This window comes from Sinocyclocheilus rhinocerous, unplaced genomic scaffold (genome assembly GCF_001515625.1).
Source record: "Sinocyclocheilus rhinocerous isolate Xijiao unplaced genomic scaffold, SAMN03320098_v1.1 scaffold299, whole genome shotgun sequence".
NCBI lineage: Eukaryota > Metazoa > Chordata > Actinopteri > Cypriniformes > Cyprinidae > Sinocyclocheilus > Sinocyclocheilus rhinocerous.
Genome location: NW_015652998.1, coordinates 714369 through 738830, shown reverse-complemented (window position 1 = coordinate 738830; position 24462 = coordinate 714369). Strand labels below are relative to the sequence as shown.

Sequence of the window (24462 nt, the reverse complement as noted above, 5' to 3'; positions counted from 1 at the left end):
ATGAAAGTAACTCAAAAGTAACTCAAAAGTAGTGTAATGCATTACAATTCAGAGACAGTAATATTGTAATGTAACTAATTACTTTCAAAAGACAGTAACTAGTAATATATAATGTATTACATTTTGGAAGTAACTTGCCCAACACTGTTAATATATAATTAGCATCAAACAAACAATATAATTCATATTCTCAAGGATTAAAGATTAAACGGAAAAAAATTTAAATGATTGCACAACCATCAATTAGGTGGCGATATGCACTAAGCATGTAAACGACCATTGAACAAAAGAAGAAGAAAGAAACAGCATGGCACGCTTTTTCTTAGCGTCCGTTTCCATAGTGACTCGTCGATTCGTTGCTCTGTTGAGAATGTCTTGAGTCTTAACCAGGAACATACTCTGAGTTGAATGAACTTACTCCCGGACGCGTTTTTGGAACCACATACCTCGAGTAAGCAAGGCTTGGGGTTAATCAACCGAAAGTTCAGGGTTTAGCTGACGGTAAGTTAACCGTGCTTTCTGGAATACACCCCAGGTTAAATTAACAATATCCCATAAAATCTTAAAAAACAAAACAAGAAAAACACTTCAAATCTTTCTTTTATCACCGCAAATGTCTGTCTCTGTCTATTTTTTAATAGGTTGCTATAAAACTGCATTTTCTCTTTTTAGCATCACAGCTGATCCCTTTTAGCATTTTCTAAATTAGGGAAATGCAATAGACAAGATAACTTTTCAGAAAACAGATGACAGAAAACATCTTGAATTATCAGTCGATATTTAAAGTTTGGTAATCAGTTTTCAGTTTGGACATTATGAGCTATCACTGTATGGAAAAGAGCTGTGTTAAGATTCTTGAAAAGTTCTCCTTTTTCCCCAACTGAATAAAAAACAACAACATGTGGGTTTGGAATTACCCGAGGAAAAACAAATTACAGAATTTTCATTTTTGGCTGAACTATCCCTTTAGTATTTTTATACATTTAAAATGGTAATGTTGTATTCACTGAAGCATAATTTCCTGCTATGAAACTATTTATTTATTTAGGTGCACTGCAATACAAATTAGATTTACTTGACTCTTATCACCTGTGTCATATCATTACAGTGCCCTAGTTACTTGCCTCCTTAGAACTAGTTTAGAGCTGGAAATTTGGTTCAACCATGATGTCACTAACAAGTGACATCACTACTACCGGAGAATTCAGTGTGGCTCCAGATTCATGTCTCAATACTAACAACGCGCGCAGTGCAATCGATGGCATGAAATGCGAATGACGCATACAGGCCAGGTTGAGGATTTCCTCCCCACACGTGAAAGTATGACGTCTACCACCCCTCCGCACCTTTAACTTTCACAACACGCGAAGCCTTGTGCCTACGTTGGGCATCCGACAGGCTGCTTACACGACTTCGCTTTTGCGCATGATACTGCGGTTCCGACGCCACTTCACGCTCCAACTCACCTTGAAACGCGGTGCTCTCAGTTTTTACGTGGCGAGCGACGGGGAGGCGACCAATCCCCACCCCGATTCCTCCCCCACCGGCCAATGAAATTGGAGCGGGGGCGGAGCTAACATCTAAATTGTCAGCTTCGTTTCACGCTGGCATTGCTATCAAGCCGCGTCTGGCTGCCGTTCGCTGGTGCAGGTGCTCTATTTCATCGAGAGAGGACGCGAAAGGAAAGAAGGGGAGGGAAAGAATGAAGGGAACCGTCGGAGAAAAGTATGCAGGGCATGAATAAAAGGGTATCAGCAGCTGACAGTGTGTCTAACGTCCAGGGGCTCGGATAAGAATGATTTATTGAAAGGGGCACTTTGAGATATGATGAGGTTTCTCTCTGGTTGGCAATAGTACTATGATTTGGTATGTGGCCACTTTGATAGCAAGTGTATTCAGCACCAGAGGAACAGCTGCTCAAGGTGAGTTGAAGTGCAATTTATTATATAAAGCCTTGAGTTTGCTAAGTTATTTTCAGTCGTTAATATTTTTTTTCTGGGATTGGTTCATCTTGGGTTATTTTATTTTTTAAATATTTAAATGGTATCTTGTTCATGTTGAATATTTTAAAGTGAACAATATATCACTTCTGTTTTTTTCCGTAATTATTTTGGATTATATATTTCTCTTTATTCATAAATATTATTGCTGTGTCATTGGTTAGTGACATTTCTGTTGAAGTGCTTGTTTTCAAATAATTTGGTCTTGGAAAAACTGAAGGGTTTGAGCTGGTGCTTTTTATTCCAACCATTTTCACCTGTTCTTCAATCCCATGAGCAACTTTAGGCTTATATACTTCATATTAAGTGGGTTCTGTCAAATTAAAGGGCTTGATCACCCCAAAATGAACATTTTGTCATGATTTACCCACCAAAAGGAGATGGTACCATTGCATATTTGTGGTAACTGAGGCTGTCATTTTAGCTAACATGTCCTTTATGGTTTGCAACCTCAGGAGATTGAGTACATGGTCATTTTTTGGTAAAAAATATCATTTTAAGCTCTGACATGGGGAACTTTAATTACACATCTTAAGGTGTTATTAATGGGGATACTGTTATGTATAACTGGTATGGTGCTCAATAGTATTTTATTATATCAGTCTTTTTGGCTGTATATATTAGTTATTCGTTTTGAATATTATGCCTTTGTAGACCTTGCAGATGGCTTTAGCTTTTTTAACACAAGATAACTCTAAAGGAGCCATCATATTTGTAATCCAAAATGTGTTCTGTGCATCTGATCGACCTTCAGACTAATTTCAATAAGTGGTGTGTCTTTAATTCAGATGTTGGGTTCATGGACTCACATAGCCCTGCATTTTCCAACTTGTCCACTAGAGGGCTGCTAACCGTATAGCAAGGAGAATCCAATCTTGGGTCACATGAGAACTTTTTCATAGCATGCACTTTGAATAATTATGCATTTCCCATGTTGAGAGAGCCATTATACCAGGTTCAATATGTGGCTGTAGATGTAGGTGATATTTAACCCTAATTTTTATGTATATAAAGTATAACTTGATCATTTTACCTTGCTAAACTTGAGCTGTGTCATACGCTTAATCTGACAGTGAGACGTCTTTCACCTTGCTGTTCTGACTGTGCACTTTGCTACATACGCTCAGTGTCTCCCTCCTGTGTGTCATAGTCATGCTGCACTACCCCAGCCCCAATGCAGCTCTCTCCCTGCCCTCACCCTCCCGACTCAAGCTGTCAGCTGGCAAACAGGCCCGCAATCACCAGCTACAAACCTGGCCAGGTGCCAGATCTCTACTTTGTTGCTCTGTCTAAACAGAGGACTTGGAAGCAGCAGACTGAGAGCCATGAGCTGATGCGTTGCTCCAGGTAGGCCCTCGAGGCTCAATGCTAGCTGACCGCACTGAACTTGTTGAGACCTCCAGCAGTCCACCTCAGGAACAGATCATCTTCCCTCATTATAATAGCTTGTGCCTAACATCTGTCCCCTTTAAACTTGTTTTGCCAAATCGACATATCTGTTCGAATGTCATTTTGGCAGGTGCTCAAATTGTTCTTTTTATCTAAATGTATCTAGATTGGCACCAAGGCGGCTTATAATACCAGGAGAGAGTTATCAGAGAGCATTTCTGTTCATGTCAAGAGATTTGAGCCCTAAATGACATGTGATAAATAAAATAAAATAAAATATAGCAGTATTATATAACAATAATGTTACGAAATATTATTACAATTTAAAATAACTGTTTTCTATTCAAATATATTTTAAAATGTAATTTATGTCTGCAATGGCAACGCTGTGTCTTTCAGAAAGCTTTCTATTATGTTGATTTCTTACTATTATCAATGCTGAAAACTGTTGTACTGTTTTATTTCCCCCAGGATTTTCTAATGAATAGAAAGTACAAAACAACAGCATTATTGTGTAACATTATAAATGTCTTTAATTTTACATTTGATCATTTTGATTTACCCTTGCTGAATAAAAATATCAATTTCTTAAAAAAAACAAACTTGTTGACTCCAAACTTTGGGACATTTTCCACATTATATTATATTATATTATATTATATTATATTATATTTATTATATTATATTATATTATATTTCTGAAAAATTACCTTTTATTCTCCACAATGCCATAGTTACAGCATCTACCAGAAATTGCTAAAAGGCCATGTTAACCAGCCAAATCTTGACTCCTTGATTTGAACAGACAGGATGTTATTTGAGCTGATGTGGATACATGTGAAATGATGGTGATTTGTTTTAGCAGTTAGCACCTGCTAGCAGACTAGATTCTGCCGCGTTCTTAACCCTTAGGCGTTGTTGATGTAGCTGCCAGCTGGAAATGGAGAATCTAAAGAAAGCTTGCTCTGGAGGTTTGTATCGGAGTCTATGTTTCATGGAAAGTCTGTTAGAGGATGGCTAGGGGGGGACCTGACAGCTGCTCATTTTTAAGCAGTGTTGGATAACATTGGATGTGTTTTCCAACAGTCATTACTTCACTTTTATCCTCAGGTTGTGATGGCTTGATCCTCTTCCAGTGGAATGATAAGTTTGTAGACCTCTTCCCTGTGGAAAAATTAAAATAGTTTATATAACAACAAACAAGCTGCCTGTCATCACATCTGGATGAGGTTCCAACACAACTCACACAAGCATGTCGTTTTTATATAGTCGTTTATGTGTTTTGGTACTACAAAAAAAAAAAAAAGAACCCACAAAAATATTTCAACTCATTGGCTCTCTTGACCGATTCTTTTGATGTCTTGTAATTATGATTTATAATGTCAGCTATAATCCAGCCAAATCCATGGCAGGCGTTCCAATTAAAGAATGAAAAGCAGCCGACTTGTGCTGATTGCATGGAAAGCTGCAGAATGTGAACCACAGAGGGCACAGCTGAGGCAGCCAATTTCCATTTTGTTGGCTCCAGTGATTCTGAGTGAGGGGTAATGCTTTGGGCAATAAAGAACAAAGTGGAGTTACAACTATTAGAACACAGAAAGTTTTTTATTTTACAGTTACTTTTTTTTTTTGCTTTTTGGGTTTTTGCCTTTTTATAGGACATAAAATTTAGGAAACAAATAGAAAAAGAAGCTGGACCCCAAAATAATAATAATGATTAAAAAAAAAAATTCTTAATCAGTGTTTTGTCTTATTTTCCAGTAAAAATATATAAAAATATTTTTTTTTAAGTTGTAAATAAAATAGATTAATGGAGTAGGCTATATATATATATATATATATATAAAGAGTTGTGGATAATTTAGGAATCGACACACAGTATAAGCGTATGTAAATTTGAATAAACTCATCTATTATTTTGTTTTGCGAACTAAATGCAAACATCTTTTCTGTAAAATTTCTTATTCAGGAGAGTACTAAATAAAAAAAAAAAAGCATTTTATGTGATCCCTCTTATTTGGGTAAAATAATTCATATTTTGCAGATTCTGCAAGGTGTATGCAAACTTTGACCACAACTGTATATACAGTAAACACACACACACACACACTAGTAAGGATATGGTCATCTTAGAGATAGGGCACTGAGAAGTCCAGTTGGTTGCATGTACATTGAATGTCTTGTTCAGTTTTAAACAGGAAAATAGCTCCCCAGTGCTGTAGACTCTGATGTGAATGTCTTATCTATGTCTGTGGCTGGATTCCATTTCTACTTTCTCAGCACTTCAAAGGCTGTTTCCTGTCTCTGATGCTCTCTTTCCTCAACACTCTCAGTCTAGTCCGCCACCACAGCCAGTTATAACGCATGTGCCCGAGCAGACTCCCCGCTGAAGCAATAGAAGAGTTTGTCTCATTCAGAAATTTGTGGGAAGAGCCTTTCAGAACTGGATGTTTCTATTATCCACAGACTCATTCAGCTGTTAGGAAGATGAATATATTCTGGCCATTATCTGAGCTTCTGTCTTTCTGGGGAGAATAATGGAAGGGTAGAGTGATTTCTGTAACTTTGCTGTTGAGTTACGGCCTCTGTTGTTCCTCACTTTAGTCTTGACAACAGTTAAACAACAGTACAGTTTTTTGAACGCACTGTACATCTCTATCCCTCACAGCGGATTTTTCTGTTACTGTCAGAAATTAAAATGGCGCTACCCTAAGGTCTATATCTTTAAACCCTTGTCTCTTAAGATTTTTTTCTTAATATCCTCCTCAATGAAATCACTCACCAAACACATCCTGTAGAAACCCCATGAACCTTGAGTGCTCTAGCATCAATTTTTCACCAACGGTTGTTCTGCGTCCCGATTGATGTGGATAGAAAGTAACAGGCCACTGCTGGCCCAGGGCGAAGGGCTCGTTCCATAAAAGTCACTAACCCTTATATGTCAATCAGCTGGTATTTGGGCCAGCATTGACTCATGTCCTGCACAGGTAGCCCTCACTTAGCCCCCAGGAAGCCCACACTAGGCCCACACGGGGCCCGCACTATTAATCTACAACAGGGGTGCCCAACCCTGGTCTACCTTCCTGCAGAGTTCAGTTCCAATCCTGATCAACACACCTGTCTGTAATTATCAAGTGCTCCTTCAGATCCTAATTAGTTGGTTCAGTTGTGTTTGAACAGGGTTGGAACTGAACTCTGCAGGAAGGCAGATCTCCAGGAACAGGGGTGGGCACCCCTGATCAACAACAATACATCTGTTTCACTATCAATACTTTCCAGCTACTATAACTTAAGTCTTTGGGAAAAACAGTTATTATACATCTGAAATGGATGCAGTCACCACATAACTAATGTCTGTATTGTCAAAAATGTACAGTAGTCAAAGGGATTTCAAATCAATTTATTAAATACAAAATAGAAAACATTAAATTCAGGTTAATACAGCTACATATAGCCAAAAATGTAAATACACAAAAGTACAAAAAAACAAAAGAAAGCAAACAAAGCAATGTAAGATTGTAGTATTTCTTCATGTGAAAGATGATGTGTGCGCAAGTCTTATCTGTAGTGCATCAATTTCCAAACACTGTCCATAGCTGAAGTTTGCTGATAGAAAATTAATAATCCAACCTCTTGTAATGAAAACTCACCATAGCTCTCAAACACCAGACTCTTCCTAACCAGGAACAGTCAAAATTAGTCCAGACTATGGTCCCACGTCGAAAAGAACTCTAAATCCATATTCATGATATGGTGACCTCACCAATAAAAAGTCCTTCTAAAATGCATACAAATACACTGTCTTAAACTCTTTCCAAGATCATCAATCCAAACATAGGCCATTCATACATGTAACATCTCTGCAAAAAACATCAACTCCTTACTTTAGACTGGGCTTGAAATGACACATTTCCCAACCAGGACACGGTACCATGTGTTCAGCAGGTGAGCCATGCTGGCTACTACTGCTTGTTATTGCTAACTCCCACTACCCACATGGCTTTACTTAAGGAAACCTAAAACACCCTAGCACCCTAGTGGTAAGGAAGAAAACTGCCGACAAAATTCTTATTAACAGGCTCATGTCTGTTACACTGGGCCATCATGGGATTAATGTGGGCAGTCCCATAGTGTGGGCTGCTCACAGAGAGCCTGCGGTGAGCCCAAAGCTGTGGACATCGCCTGGGCAAGCTGGGCCTGTTTAGGTTTAGTGTGGGCTGGCCCTAGTCCACTGTGCCTGCAAAAAGCCTGCATGGGCCCCGCAGGGGCATGTTTGCAGGGTACACTCTTTGCTCTTGTTCAGATCTGCATCTGTGATGTGGCCACAACCTACAGCACACCAAAAAGCTCATCAGTCATTTCAGAGGGCCATTGTGCGTGGAGAATCTTATTTCTGTGTCATTTGTTGATGATGCTATAATAATGCAGTGATATCTTGAAACACTTCCTGATTTCACAAACAGAAATGTCCCTTTTTGATTGGCACAACTGAAAATGATGACACTCAAGGACGCTTGGAAGATGGTACTCCGGCAGTGTGGTGAGAGTGCTGACTAATGGAGGAGTGATGCTGGGCGGAGGTGTTTAGTCTGACTCAGCGTCGGGGGAGCAGAGGGAGATTCATGATTCAGCACATGGTAGAAACGTGGTATAAATTCTTTGATGGTTCAGAGTTTGAGTCAGTGGAATATTAGGATTACAACAGGAGTCAATTTGGGTTTTGTGCAGTATGAAAAATGTTTGGGGTTGGTACACTACTGTTAAGAGGACTGGGGTCATTAAGTTTTTTTTTCCCCCCATACGTTTGTTTACCAAGGATGCATTAAATTAATAGTAAAGGCATTTGTAATGTTACAAAATATTTCTATTTCAAAAATTCTTTAGAATTTTCTATTCATCAAAAAACTTAACACAATGTATTTCGGTTACCACAAAAATATTAAGTAGCATTTTTTTCAATATTGATAATAAGACTTTTTTTTTTTTTTTTTGGAGTACCAAATCAGCATATTATAATGACTTCTGAAAGATCATGTGACACTGAAGACTGGAGTAATGATGCTGAAAAATCAGCTTTGACATCAAAGGAATAAAATACTTAAAATTTAAAATAAGGATTTTTCAGATGAAGAGCATTTTGTGACATTTTGGACCGTTTATGTTTGTGCTTTTTATGGATTTCTTTGTGCAGCTTGATGTATTTGTCATGTAATATATGATTATAAACTTTAATAATCAGTCTTATTTTGTCTGTACATTGATGGCTAAGATTACAAGTATGGACAGTATATCAGTATTGCATGTTGGCTAATTTTAGAGATTTTTTTACATTTATTATATCAGCTACTTGGATATTTAGCCTAATTGTTTTTATTTAATGCTAATTTTCTAGTCTAAGTTAAGTGTTAAAACACTAATAATTTAATAACACTGTTAAATGTACTTTGTAGCAAATCTAAAAATGAATAACTCTTTTTATATATATATATATATATATATATATATATATATACTGCACTGTATAATGCTGTGACGCCTAAATTCACTTGTAGCATTGATGACTGTGTTTACTGTTTAGTAAAATGACTGATTTTAGTGTTTAGTGATTTATTTATTATCACTTAATGTCTGCTTAGGACACAGTGTAATACAGGACACCATCATCATCGAGATGCCAGACTACATGTAAGCTCTCAGATCCAGCTGTATCGTGTGTGTCAGGAAAGGCTGCTGGACTTCACAATGAATTGACAGAGATGTAGAGATGACGTGCGTGGGCCTGGCAGGCAGCCAGGCAGCGTGCTGATCACCTCTCTCCCCGCCCCCTGACTGGACCGCTTCCCCTCGCGACTCATTTTTCAGCTGTCCATTGATGCAGCGCACTCGGCTTCCTCCCGCCCGGCTCCACCACGTCCATTAAACATTCATACTCTGGCCATGAGATACTTCAGTACTGTACCCCAGGCTCTCTGCTCTTTCTCGCTGTCGCCGCCCCTCTCGCTTTTCTCCCCAGCCCTCATTTTCCTCTCCTCCGCCACCATCCTTCAGAGAGCATTCAATTCTGAGTGATCGCTATCTGTGCATCCATCTCTCTCAATCTGTCTGGCTGCACTATAGATCTGTTAAAATTAGATTCATCATTCGCCACGAGTCCATGTGTTTGCTCACTGTGTACTGCGGCAGACGCCTGGCACGGCACTTGACACAGGCAGGATGCTGACTGGCTGTGATAAATTAGGCCCTCCTAAGCTGCCTCTTCTCCTTCTCGTGGCATGGCGCTTATATCCAAACTATAATCCAAACTATCCAACCTTCCACCCCAATCATATCCCTGCCTCTTTCAGTCAGAGGTCAGCCAGACCATTAATAAGATTTTAAGGAATATTCCAGATAAAAAAAAATTATGCTAATTAAAGGTGCTAGGTCAGTCTCGCAGTCTCCTTATAAATGCAGGGAGGGCCAACCGTTTCAAAGGAGAGGTGCTCACATACAATAGCAAACACACCCCAACCAACACAGGTGCTCGACACATGCACACAAGAAATATTCATTCTTGTCCAGTGTTTGCACCAAAATTTGTGAGCGATAAAATGTTTTTGCACTCGTTCAAACTTCAGGTGTGTATCTTGTAAACCGCCTCACACAAGCACTCATCAGTGTGCGTGTCTATTGTTGTTCTGTCTTATTGTTTCTTTTTCAACTGAGAAACAGCAGGCTGGGTTAGTCTCGCCACCTTGTGGACAAACTAATTAGTGAAAAACTTGCATATGCGAGCTAAGTGTAAAGACTACAAAATGTGCATACTATGCTGATGACAGGATTTTGCCATGCACGCTTAGCGCATACCCTAGCATACACATAAAAACCCACAGTAAAGTATACCTTGGGTTTTAGTTCCATGTTGTTTATTTATATATAATTTATTATTATTATTATTTTAAAGTAAGGTTACGCTATGATGAAGCACTTACAGTGGAAGTAAATAGGGACAATTCTTATGCCATTTTAAAGCAGAAATTCTTTTTAGGTTTTTATGCATTATATTGTCATGACATCAAAGTTGTAAAATTTGATATAATATTACACAGAAAAGGTAAGTGTCACAATTCACTCGGGGAGCAAGGAACGAGGAAACGAGGAGTTCTTGAATAACACAGTCTTTAATAATCCACAGGAAAACCACCCGACAAACAAGAACTGAAAGGTCTAGGGCTTTTAAACTCAGGATAATAAGGGAGGAACGAGACACACCTGGGATCAAATTAACAATCAACATGAGGAAGAAACTGGGTCACAGGGGCAAAAAACACACACAGAATAGTCCATAATCCTGACATAACGCCCCCTCCCTGAAGGTGTGTTCTCACACCGTAGCAACAACAGAGGGAGGCGTGGGTGGGAACTTGGGAGGAGGTTCCGGAGGAGGACGGATATCCGGGAGGAGGCCGGCAGACAGAGACCAGGGGGGCGACGAAGGAGGGAGGAGACAGGAGGGACCCGGAGCAGGAGGAGCACAGCAGGACCCAGGCCACAGCCATGATGTCGACCCACGGTGGAGCCGATGGAGGGAGGAGCCATGGAGGAGGAATGGCTGCCGACTCCAGGGGGCCGACCAACAGTGGCGAAGCAGGTGGTGGAGGAGCCCGAGGCGGAGACAGAGAGCCGATGAACCAGGGCGACAGGGATGATCCGGAGGTCCTAGGCGGAGCAGATGGTGCCGGCGACCGACGCGGAGATGTGGATCCAGGCGTTGTTGCCGGCTCATACACCTTGACTGACGTCACGGCCTCTGGCTTCGCGGTGGGCTCTGGCTCTCCGTCAGCGGTGGGCTCGGGCATGCGCTCCGCGCATCGGGGAGATGGTGGGCTGGGCTCTGGGTCGGGAGTGGCACTGGCGATTAATTCCTGGGAACCGGCGGGGAATGGAGATCCATTTCTCGCCAGTGTCCACTCCACAAAGGTGGCGAATTCAGCTCGAGGGCCATCTTCGGACGACGGCGCTCTGCACGCGGTGTTGAGGCTGGCATCATAGACCGTCAAGCGTCGTCCGGATAGGTGGTGAGATGGGCCACAGCCAGAAACAGTCTGGTATGACCCTCGAGCAAATTTTCCCCCTGCTCCAGCAGGAGGAGGATGAATTCGGGGGGCGAAGGAGGGGATCCATAGGGCACACAATGGAAACAAAAAACTGAGTAAAAAGAGAAACAAAACGGAGGGTACAAATGGAGGTAACTGTATCGGTCGGGTCTTCTGTCACAATTCACATATTTATGGCTGTACTGCTGAAACAGTGAGTACTTGAATGACAGTTTGGTCCTATTCACTACCGGTGTAAGAAGAACCAACTTTTTTAAAGAGAAATGGAAGGACAAATGGTATTAACATTATGCCACAAATGCTTTTGATTAAGCTTAATTTGTTTAATGTAGCCATCCTCTTCTAAACAACTGGCAGATTTAAGAGCAGATCAGCAGGCTTCCTAGACTATGGTACTGTTGAACTGCTATGGTACTGCTTCTTCACAGTGCTGCAGAGCCAGTGGGAGAATGTTGTCAGGAGACTTTCGCTGTGCCATCTTGCCGTGTGCAAAGTGTGATTTTCTGACAGATTGACACAAGCCAACTTTTAGCCATGTGTTCTGTGTGTGGAACAGACACATTTCTGCATTGCTAATGTCTGTTGAACAATGCAGATGAGTTCTCACAATACTACAGGTCAAACAAGCACCAACCTAGCATTAGCCCACCAGATAGACCAGCACTAAACTAGCAGCATGGAAATTCAAGCTGGTCTAAGCTGAGACGTGCATCTGTCTGATACGTGTACTACTTTCATTGCACCAACAAACAATTTTGGCTGGAAACAGCTTGTTATTGACTGTTTAGCCAGTTGCTATAACAAATGAAAACAGTTTGCTGAGCTAGCTTGCTACTGTTAGCGTGCTTTCTGGGCTCTCTTGTTCTCTAGAGTGCAGTGGAATGAACTACAGCATGCGAAAAGCATACTAGGTGCACACAGTGAAAAGGTGAAGGGGAGGTAAACAGGGAATAGCTGTCAGATAGAAATAGAGAGATATATTGCCAGAGAATCCAATTGCTGCATATATAATGCTATCCAGTGCAGAGAATCGTAGGTGTCTTCTGCCATTGCTAACCCAAATGTGCATGTGTATGGGAATATATTTAGATACAGATTCTGTTTTTGTCTCAGTTATTTTGATATTCGATAAGATTAATAACCTGACATTTTGAAAGGTGTTCCCAGGAATTGCTGTAGTGACTTTTGCTTTTGAGTAAAAATGAGCCAGTAACAGTCTTGTACTTTTTTTAAATGAGCCTCTGTATTGTTGTAATCCACATTTTCTGGTAAAAAATTCACAACTTAGCATGGCCATACAATATTTACAATAATTATTGTAGTAAAATATGGATTTGGATTAGCTTCAAACTGAAATCCTGCTTTTTGAGAATCATTCAAAACCAGTGAGGTGGTGTTAGCATGTGCAGGTTTCAGGGGACAATAGGTTTTAATCATCCCATCCCTGAAGTATAGTTTTCCCTCTTTTTTTCTTAGTGCACACCATTGAGAAATCCATTTTCTGATTTGGATAATCTCCGCCTCTTTATTAAATCCACTCAAATATCACGCGAAACACATTTGTTGTGATATGCAATCAAAGTTTATTTATTGGACATTTTACCTTGCAATTTCCTTTTCAAAGAGAAACAAAGTACAATTGTCAGCCATTACACTTTGAGACAATTATTCCCTCTGGAAATTTGGGTAGACATCTTAATTACACTGTCATCTATTATATTATTCTTCATGGTGAAGACAATCCAAAAATGCATTATGATGAGCTCAGTGAAAAAAAATTCAAGATGGTGGATGAGACGAGAGAAATGCTGATTATAAATAATTCATAGAACATAATTCATTCAATATTGAAAATGTTTTGCTAATACCTCAAAATGAACCTGTGAATGTCTGTGGGTGATCACGCCGTTGCCATTCAAAAATCAAAGCGCACTTTTTTATTTTGTAATGCCGTCTTATTGCTCTTCTTTGTAGTAGGTGCATTTTAAAAATGTTTTCCCAATCAATCCTAGACTCCTGCTCAAAATGATAAATTATTATAAGGACAGCTACAAAAAAACAACAACAATAAGCCCACAAAGCTGATTTCAGGGTAACCGTGCCACTCTTTATCACAACCCTTCTAAAAGTGCCAGTACGTGCGCTCATTGGCGCCCCTTCAGCTGGTGGCGACCGCCTAGCTCGCCTATAGAAAGAAACGGCTCTGCTCGCGCGTGACTTGTATTAACAAATTTGGTCCGTTTAGAAACTTTGCCATGTGAAAGCGAACCGCACCAAGAATAAAAAGCAACATTGTAATAATTTTAATCCCTGTTTCGGAACAAAGCAATCGATCTACAGGTGTGAAAGCACCCTTAGAGTATCGTGTTGTTAGCTTAGCGACACGCTTTTAAAATCAGTTATAAGTTGAGTTTCCCATGCTGAGTGCAATTTGTGAGGCTTGTAAAGTTTCTGCCTCTGTACTAGAGCATTCGGAATCAATCATTTATGAGGTACCATGACAGTTTGGATGCTGCGGAAAGTAGCTGCCTATTAAGGTTTTGAAACAGCTAATGTTTCACTTCCATCCTGTTTGCTACGCAGAGCATGTGTAATCAGTAATGTGCAAGGATTTTCCTGGGAATGATTTTGGATCTGCTGTCTCGGTTGTGGAAGTGATGCTGGAAGGCTGCAGATTAATCACTGACTCTTCAGCATGAAAAGTTGCAGACTAAGAGGATTGAATACAGTCAACATTTCCCCAACAATATAGGATTAGCAGCTGGCGTCTGCCATAGATGCCTGGGTATGTGCACAATCTCATATATTACAGTGCGCCCACCATTGTCAGACTTGCTGTCTTTGCTGGCAAATGAGCCCAGTTTAGCTTAATGGAATTTCACAAGTGCTTAAACATTTCTGTCCAAATTCTGCCCAATTTTCTTAATTTCCCTTGTGAAAAAAGAAGTACAATTTAGCAAACAGTCACGAAAATGTAATCTTTAAGGACACTTAAGTGACCATTTTATTCCATTAATATTATATTATCTGCACATTTTTTTAAATGTACTTTTAAGATTTGAAGTGCACTTTGTCACAAGGGATTTCTGTGTAGTCTACAGAAGAGATAGGCCTAACCTACTTCTCATGGATCACACCAAATCCCCCAAGGTATATTGTTAGTGACTCAACATCTATCAGCATGAATCACTGTAATCACTCTCCACTTCCCTTTATTGACAGTCACATCTAATTATTAAATTACTATGAATCAGCTAGCAGCAAGCCAATACAGTATTAATTGGGAGCTTTGTTTTCATTTGTAACTGAAAAACGTCAGATTATGTACACTGCAATGACCGCTATGTGGTTAAATTGGAATTTTGTTATAATTCAGAATGCAAATAAATGCAAGAAGGAAGTCCAATCACCATTAATTATGCATACAGTACTTTCATGCTTCCAGTTAGAACTTTTATGGCAACTTTATTTCAGTGTCAGTGGGAGATTTTATGTTTAATCTTAGAGTTCTTAAAAAATATAACCTTTACATTTATAAATTATCTACAGAATATCGTTAGGTACCTTAGGCACTTTGAGAATGATTGCAGAAAATAATAGAAAATAATAGATTGTAATAAAACAATAAAAAAAGAAAATGTTCAAACATTGCAGTTAATACCTGAAATATGATTGTATAATCCATCATTTTTCCTGGATTTAAAACAGCATGTGTCAGTTAGCATCCATTTAGCATTTCTGCAAGCTGAGACATAGTCTGGAGTTCTCATTGCAGGTCAAATGCAGATGAGATTTGCCAAAGTAATTTCTGGTAATTTGCTTTGATTCACTTCATACTTTGCACTGCCATCCAAATTCTAATTTTTGGAAAACATGGTTTTGACATTACTGTATATACAATGTAGTCATTTTGAATCTACAAAAAAAGCAAATGTATTAGGGAATATTAAGCAATATGTGCTGGTCTACCATGAAAAGTGCTGTGTCGTCCAGTCTGAAAAGTTCATGAACCTAATGAAAGAAAGTGGATTAAACCATTTGTCTGAATTAAGTACTGAATGAAGTATTTATCTGATACTCTTGTGACAATTGGCCTGTGGTGCTAAAGTGGATTATGTAAAACTGTATCAAATGGAAAGGAAAGTTAAAAGTATTAATGTTAAATCATTAATGTGTCTGTCAAACTACTATATTGCCTTTTATTGTTCTAGATCTCAGTACAGTACAGTACATCTTCTACAGACTGATACGATCCTGAGTCGTGCCTCATGTCAAATCATTCTGGAATGACTTGACACTTTAGAAGAATAGAATGAAAAGTATTATTATGGGATTACAATTAAATGTAAAAGTTATTTTGTTGGTGTTAATCATCACTTGGATTGTCTGAAATGTTGAAATCTCATACAATGTCAAAGCTTTGTGACAGTGTTGTATCTCTAAAGTACTGTAAAACTGTAGCTTCCAAACCTATAAGCTACTTATAATTTGACTTATCCTCACTAGTGGCAATTTTAAGTAGTTTTTTTACACTACAAGCTGTTAACAAAACTGTAGCTAGCAGTAGCAGTAGCAACAGTAGCTAGCTAATTTGAGGCAGCATCTTTTTAAAGGTACAAAACAATTAGGATTTTAAGGAATTTATGATATTAAACTATAGGCTAATTGTAGTCTTATGGTTGTGCAGCACTTATGAGCACTTAGGACTGAAGTTAAAGTAGACCTGTTGAACTAAACCTGAAAACTTCAAGCCAGGACTAATAAGGAATGTTCATTTGGGGCTTATATTCTGGTTTAAGTCTTAAACCCCAGCTGACCTATTAGGTTAATGTCATATGTGCAGGGGTAAAACTCTAAATGTGGTTGGCATGCCATTACTGTCCTCTCGGTAGACCAAGAGTATGTTGATCCACCCTTATCCATCTGCCCCTAATACCAGCAATCAGCAGGGGGTAAGAAGCTTGGTTTGGTACCCACATCTGCAGTGCCCTTTTAAACCTGGAGGCCAGATTGGTCTAACATTTGCATAATAACACACCAGCCATTTTTCACTTCAGAAAGAAATGTGAAGATAAATGTTCTTAATAAGTAACTGAAGCAGGGATATGTGTCCTGCCACTCTTTGACCCAAAATGACCCCATTCTGCCTTTGTAAGCTTGAACACAGAACAACTTTTGTATGCATCAACATTGCATTTCTTTCTAATTTGTGAACTCATAAGCATACTTCATAAACCAGACAACCATGAACAAACATGAAAAACATTTTAAGTTTTCAGGTCTGCACAAATTCCATCTTGCACTTTGGAAGCTTTTTTTTTTTTTATTCAAGTTGAGGTAACCAGGGACATTAAAATGATCTGACAAGTGGGAGGGGTCATGGACCTCCCTGCCGTACGCCTCCTGTGCCTTGAGCAGGGAGATCGCTCCCTCGAGGAGCACATGGATAAATTCCTGGGTCTCGTCAGACCACCATCAGACCACCTTCCCGGACGATTGACTTTGCTTGTTCCTGCACGCCGGCCTGAACACCGATACACGAGCGCAGTTGTCCGGGGAGGGTCCTCGAGGGAGCTTTGCCGCTTATGTGGAGTGGGTGTTGAGCTCCTGTGGATCTGCCTTCACCTTTGGCCTCGCGGATGAAGATGCCAGCCCCACTCCCAACCCAGTGCCCAGTCAGTCACCACCCCGCTGCGAAGAGCTGCAGTCTGAGCCCAACCCAGACAGAGAGAGCACCTCAGCCGTGATGTCAGATCCATCACCAGGAGGAGCGACCGAGCCTGACGTCATTAGCGAGCCAGAGAGGACCCCATCTGAACAGGTGCGCGTGCCGACTGTCCCATACATCGCCGAGGGAATACTCATGGAATTCAAGGGTATTGATGTGAGCCCTGCCAACACTCCCACCACTCAGAGTGAGTGTTTACTAGATATGGACACTGTTTTTCAGTCTAGAGAGAGCTTGAGAATTTGCATCCCCTGAACCTACCTGATTCTGTTCATCTGTCTGACTCACTGGTCCCGCCCAGCCTCCCTTACCCACCTCCTCTCCAATCTGGCTTAAGATACTTTATTTTTTATTGGAATTTGTGCATTTCTTTCATATCCTCAGCCCTCAGCCACTCCTGCTGTCCAGTGATCTTCATCCCCCGTCAGTTCCTCTGTTTTACCTCCTCTCAGTGGTGGGGCTCCATCTCGGGCCTGCCGGGAGTCTTCGTCTCCTGGAACTGAGGAGCCTATGACTCCGCCTCCGGCCTCGGATGGCTCCGCTCCTCATCCCGCTGTCCAGATCCTGCGTTCCTACCACCCTCGATTTTGGCGTGGACCATCGGCCATTCAGGCTCTGTTGGTCAGTCGGCTCCACCTAGGTTGGACTTCACCCCGCCTCCGCTGCGGACTTGCCGCTGCTCTCCGGCCCTCCACCTCTTCTGCTATGACCCACTCTGCCCTCCCTCAGCCTCCGCCTCCTCCTTCGGTCACTCCAGTTCACCCTCTGACCTCCGGATCCTCACATACATCTCAGGTGATCGTCGCTATGGCTCCGTTGTGGCCACCTTGATCCTCTGTATTGCTCCACCTCCTTGGCTCTCTGTCTGCGTAGTGGGCTCCACCTCCGTCGCCGTCATCACCTCCAGTCCTCCCCATGGCGGTGTGTGTTCCTATCACGCCTTTTCTCCTACCTCCATCGACGCTGCCATGGAGCTCCGTTCTGGCTGTGGCCTGGGTACCTGCCATCACGCCCCTGCTCAAGGCTCTTCCCTGGCTCTCACCACCATCATCACCACCCTGGACTTTGTTGTTCGTTTTCCTCCTGGTCGTCCATCCTCCTGCATCCCTCTGCCTGCCATTCCTTTGCGAGCCCCTTCACCATACCTGCTCCACCTCATCCTTGCCTCCTTGTCTTCATGGTGTAGGGTTGTGCCTTCTGGGAGGGGGTGTTCTGTCACGGTTTCTGTTGTGTTTGTCTTGTCATCCTAGCCCTGTGACCTAGTTTTCCTTGTGTGTCTAATTAGCAGTGGTGGACAGTAACAAAGTAGTTTTACTTACTGTACTTAAGTACATTTTTCAAGTATCTGTACTTTACTGGAGTAGTTTTATTTTGAGTAACTTTTACTTTTACTTCACTACATTCCAAAGCATAAGATCGTACTTTTTACTTCACTACATTTCATAAAACGTATCGTTACTCCTTATAATATATCACGTATTCATTATTTCCTTATTGGTTATTTTGGGAAAATCCCAGGTATTTTGAGCAGTAGGATTATAAAAAAATATATGCTAATATAAAATTAAGTGATATAAGTAGCCTATATAAAACTGCAAAATAAACATTCATCTATCGGTACTTTTTACTTAAGTACATAAAAAATCAAGTACTTTTGTACTTTCACTCGAGTAAAATTGAAAACTGAGTACTTTTACTGGAGTAATATTTTATTATACAGATCTGTACTTTTACTCAAGTACTTGATTTGTGTACTTCGTCCACCACTGCTAATTAGTCATGTTCACCTGTTTAGTTATCTTGTTAGTTCCCCTCTTATTTAAACTCTTTTAAAACACTGTTCTTCCCCAGTGTTTGTCCGGTCTCATCCACTCTATCCTGTGTTTTGGATTACCTGTGTGTTGGATTACCCGTGTGTTGGATTAAAGACTTTATAAACCTTCATCTTCGTCTTTGTGTGTTTACTGACAGTGTAGCATGACCGTATTTATAAAATATGACTGATTATATATGAAAATATATGAAAAATATATCTAAAAATTGTTAATGTTGAGTTTCTACAGAATATATATTCACTGAATCTGAATATTCAAATAAATCAACACCATTACAATTATTTAAATCTTTATGTAAAATGACTTAATGTTGTTGAGTATTTATATATTATCATTTATAATATTATTATACTAATATTATTAATAAATATAAATGCTATGACGGAATGTGCCTCAAAATTGTATGTGATATAAATCAGTGATATTAGCATAGTAAATGGTCATATTAAGTACCAATCAATCATGTCAAATCATTTAGGGAGCTGTCAGATGTAATATCCACTTTGAAATATGGGAGTAACTCTGGCAGGTTACAGTGTAGCAATCAGCGCATTCATTAAGGATTCTGCTCACGTTAGACAGCAGGTTGAAAACTCAAAAGTTATGCACTGCCCCCAGTTCCTCCTTTGCAATTAGAGGTCCATCAACTCTAACATCTTACTCTGTGGTCATTACTTAGGAGTAATTTATAGTTATTTATAGAAGCAGGCAGAAGTAGGTTCATCCTTCGCAAAGCTAACTGCTCAGAGGTGTTTTTTATGAGGCTGGTCATTACAGTTCAGTACCTGTTCATAGGAACATTGATAAAGTGATTCAAGGTGAACTGGAATGGAAATTTTGGTGGAGTGGTCGTCTTTTATGGAGGTAGTTTCTTGGCTGTGGTTTTCTGAGATATACTGTCTTCAACTCCCCACTCTGTTTATAAAGCCACTTATGCACACCAAGGCTGCATTTATTTGATAAAAAAAGAGTCAAAACTGTAATATTATGAAATATTATTACAATTTAAGATATTTTCTCCTCACTAATGTATCTTAAAATTAATCAATGTATCTGAATTTTCAGCAGCCATTACTGTTAGTCTTCAGAACTCATGGCTTTTTATCGGGATGTATTCATGAATAGAAATGTTAAAAGAACAGCATTTATTTAAAATAGAAATCTTTCGTAACAATGTTAAAGTCTGTACTGTCATTTTTTTTATCAATTTAATGCCTCCCTTCTGAATTAAAGTATTAGTTTCTTTCAAAAAAAAAATCTTACTGACCCCAATCTTTCGAAGTATTATGATATAAGTAGTTATATCATAATACTTATCATAAAAATTATCATTGAAAAATGACCTACATTTTGATCTGTTTCTAACAATAAGCTATCAAATGGATTAGAATATAGATTATATTCTAAGTCATTTGATAGGTTATTGTTAGAAACTGATCAAAATTTAAGTCATTTTTCAATGATAATTTTTCCATTCCAGTTGAATCAGTGATTTGAACTTGAGAACTGAATCAGTTTGATTACTTGTCACAATCTCTAGCTGGAGTGCCCGTGAGCTTCGCTAGAGGGCACTCCATCCCAGACTTCTACCACTCCAACAAAGACTTAATTTCCCATAATTCTTTGCCCGGAATCATCAGCACTCACTGTTTGCACCTGTGTCTCTTTTACTCTGTCTGCTCATAGTATAGTCTGGTTCAGTTTGTCATTCTTTGCGAAGTCTTGTGTGTGTCATTGCTGCAATTCTGAGCCTTGTTCCATGTTTCTTCCGTGTCCTGGTTCCTGGTCCTGTTACTCTGCCTGTCTTTTGGATTAACCCTTTGTCTGTTTTTACCTTGTTGCTATTGTTTGGACTGATCACCTGTGTTATGACCTTTTGCCTGTTTTTGGACTCTGTTTGTGGATTACCCTTCATTAAATACACTGCATTTGGATCCTCTACCTTCATGTCTTGGAGCAGTTCATTAAAAAATTACTTAATGAGTAATTCAGAACAACTCGTAATGATTCACACAATGATTCAAAATTAGGGCTGAACGATTAATTGCATTATGAAAAAACGTGATTTTTCAATCGCAGAGGCTGCGATTATACTCGGTCACGTGACACGCGAGAGTAAAGAGGTGTGTTCGACTTGAAGATTGATCGTGTGTGTCATCAAAGTACGGTGAGAGAAAGCATAAGGAGACGTCCGCTCTCTTATAGCTCTCGCAGTGCTTTGATGACACACCGATCGATCTAAGCAGCGCTGCTTCAAGTCGAACACATCTAAGCAGTCTTCAGAGGAAGCATCAAGTTCGAGGTTTGGGGAACCCCTCCAAAAAAACTTGTATTTTACCCCCTGGAACATGATTTTTACCGGTGGACCCCCCTTGAAACGCGATTGGGCTAGTTTTGAGTAGCAATTGGGTGGGTTTTGTTGTGAAAACCTGGCAACCCTGGCACGCTAGCGGATATGCTTGAAAGCGTATATAATGAACTTACTTCAAAACGGCACATTGAAATTACTCAAGCAGTAACAGTTATGGTGCATTTCATTACTGAAGACTTCGACCTTCAAGACCCAGGCAGGTGCTGGTCATTCAAAAGCTAAATGCAGAAAATATGACGAGGCATATCTTGCTCACGGCTTCACTCATCGTGTCTATACCGGACGCTATAGTTGTCGCGTCGCGCCGCAACAGCTCTACACAGGACGCGACAAAGCGACCGTTGCAAATCATTTTAACTTTGTGTCAGTACATCATAAATAGAACAAGGCATCAGTTTAATGTCATGTTTTGTCATGTCGCGTCGCGCCGCATCCAGTGTAGACAGCGGCACTGATTATAATGGGTTCTACTGTATTTTGCTGCTCGCGTCCGGTGTAGACAAGGTGTTTAATGTCGTTGGTGTGGAGGAAAGCCTGTGTGTGTTCTATGCCTTAGTGGACAGCATGAAACCCAGAACCCAAAATAAATGAATAAATAAATAACAGAGAGAATAATAATAATAACAGTTATTCTCTCTATGCTATTTTCAATGTTTCAAGTGATGCAGGTGTTTTTTTCATTGTAGGTTTCTTTTAATTAAAAAAACATAAATTTTTCATAATGTTTAGTGAAATTATTTGGCGCGACCAAAAAAGTTTGAGAACCACTGGTCTAAAGTTAACAGACTGTTTATAAAGTGCAGTGGACATGTTTACATATGTTTATTACAGTGACTTTGAATTACCTAAAGTAGTGTGGTAAAGCAACAGATTTTTTTGTTAGCAATCTACTTTAGTTTGTGTGATTTGTTACTGACTTGCATATTAAATCGCAATCACAATATTAGTAAAAAAAAAAATCGCAATTAGATTATTTTCCAAAATCGTTCAGCCCGATTCAAAGTGATCATATTTGGGTAAACTAGTCATTTAACTCCATCCAAAAATTTCCTTCACAATAAGCATAAAATACATTACAAAATAAGTGCAGATTCTGTGTGGGTCTTCCTATAGCATCCATTGTATGTATACTTAGTCTTATCAATAAATATAGTTACATTAAGTTGTCATAAAGGAGAGAGAATTTCAGTTATCTGTGATACAGTAGAATGAAATAATCTAATTATCCACATTTGAATGAAACTGTAACATGAGCTAAAGAATCATTAACTACTTAGCTCAAGAGCCTGTGTATTCTGCCCAAACTGTAATCATAAGCAGTGTTGGGGAAAGTTACTTTTATAAGTAATGCATTACAATATTGCGTTACTCCATTAAAAAGTAACTAATTACGTTACTTGGTTACTTTTTATGGAAAGTAATGCGTTATGTTACTATTAATGCATATTCATATTTATTTTAGAACTACAGTAACATCTTCTGTTTTCTCTCAACATGGGGACAGGAGAGCTGTCGATCAATAAATTGGAAAAAAAAGTAACTTGCGTTACTTATTTGAAAAAGTAACTCAGATATTCTCTTGTAAATTAAAACGTAATGTGTTACTTTACTAGTTACTTGAAAGAAGTAATCCGATTACGTAACTCGCGTTACTTGTAATGCGTTACCCCCAACACTGATCATAAGATTGTTGTAAGTCACCTGAAATCAGAGAGCAGCTCTGCTAGAGGAGACAAGAACCGGTCGGGACTCAGCTTGGGCTGTTTGAAAACAGAGAACCTGAACCTCTGAGGGTTTTGTGTGAAATCTGTGAGTGATCCATAGCAGGGGTGGTGTGATCCAGCCGAACTAGGTCAAGTCCTTCCCTTCCATTAGAGCGTCATTAGTGTTCAATGCCACCATGATATTTTGTTTTTTATCAGCCTTGTCAGAATCGTCCAATGCAGATGAATGGGGAAGCTACAGTCTATTGTTCACCAAGGGGAGGTAATGTCATTTAATTTGCACTGTACAGTTTCTTATTCTTTTTCTTTGTGTTTGCCCATTTGCAGTCTTTACACCTTTTTCTTTTCTTCCCAAGTCATACACAAACCATTTTAAGTTGTCATCAGGTTGTTCTGTCAGACAGTGAGCTCATCCAGCTGTAATTGCACAGTCAGGATCCATCCTGTTTATTTGCTGTGTGCGATTTTTACACTGCAAATCAGAAATTCTCATCACCACTCATTAAAGTTACACAACAATCTGACAAGATTGCTTCTGAAATAGTCAGATGCTTGATGGATGCTAACACAGATGCTTGATTCGTTTTCTTAAGCACAACAAACTTTTAAAACAACAGTGTTTTAAAACATTAACAGGAATATTAATTGAACAGGTGAAATGTGTTAGTTTAATGATATGTGTTTGACTGTCCAAGTTTCTTTCATAGTGACATCCTATTGAAATAGTACATATTTGTAATGGCCAGTAGCCTTTAATTTGTGTATTTAAAGAACTGGCACAATGATGATAAAAACACTTACTGGAACATTTCCTGTATATAGATTTTTTGTTTAACTAAGATTTCTCATTTGTCTTGCCATATTGATTTTGTTACTGGCGAAAATAGATGTCAATATTATGACTATTGGGTGTTGATTCAGTGTTTTCAGAGAAACATATTGTTCTGAATCAAATCCTTTACAGTCTCGGACCACTTACGGGTTACTTTGACCTACTTTCCTAAGTGGGATTTTCAAAGGAAGTATGGTGCCTCCAGTCTTCTGCTACATATATAATATTGAGCAAGATCTGTGAAGATGATATGCTGCTAGATCGTTAATGTATGCCTAATATATTGATGCTTTCCATCAGTATATTAGTGCAAATTTGTACTTGTGCAAAACTCTGAAAACCAGTTTGCCATCATCTACCAAGGGTGGTATTCACTTTATATTATATTATATTATATTATATTATATTATATTATATTATATTATATTATATTATATTATATTATATTATATTATATTATATTATATTATATTATATTATATTATAT

At 39.3% G+C, this 24462-nt stretch overlaps 1 protein-coding gene across 3 annotated transcripts in view; it reads left to right on the top strand.

The window, feature by feature from the left end:
• Window positions 1-1598: 1598 nt before the first annotated feature.
• LOC107715325 (protein turtle homolog B-like) overlaps window positions 1599-24462 on the top strand; it is a 127099-nt gene continuing 104235 nt past the window's right edge. For all 3 annotated transcript variants that reach the window (XR_001637087.1, XR_001637086.1, XM_016521413.1), the window contains exon 1: window positions 1599-1922. Coding sequence is in view for 1 of the 3 variants with exons in the window: in XM_016521413.1 (XP_016376899.1) it covers window positions 1859-1922 (64 nt within the window). In the remaining 2 variants the exon portion in view is untranslated. The remainder of the gene's footprint in view (window positions 1923-24462) is intronic.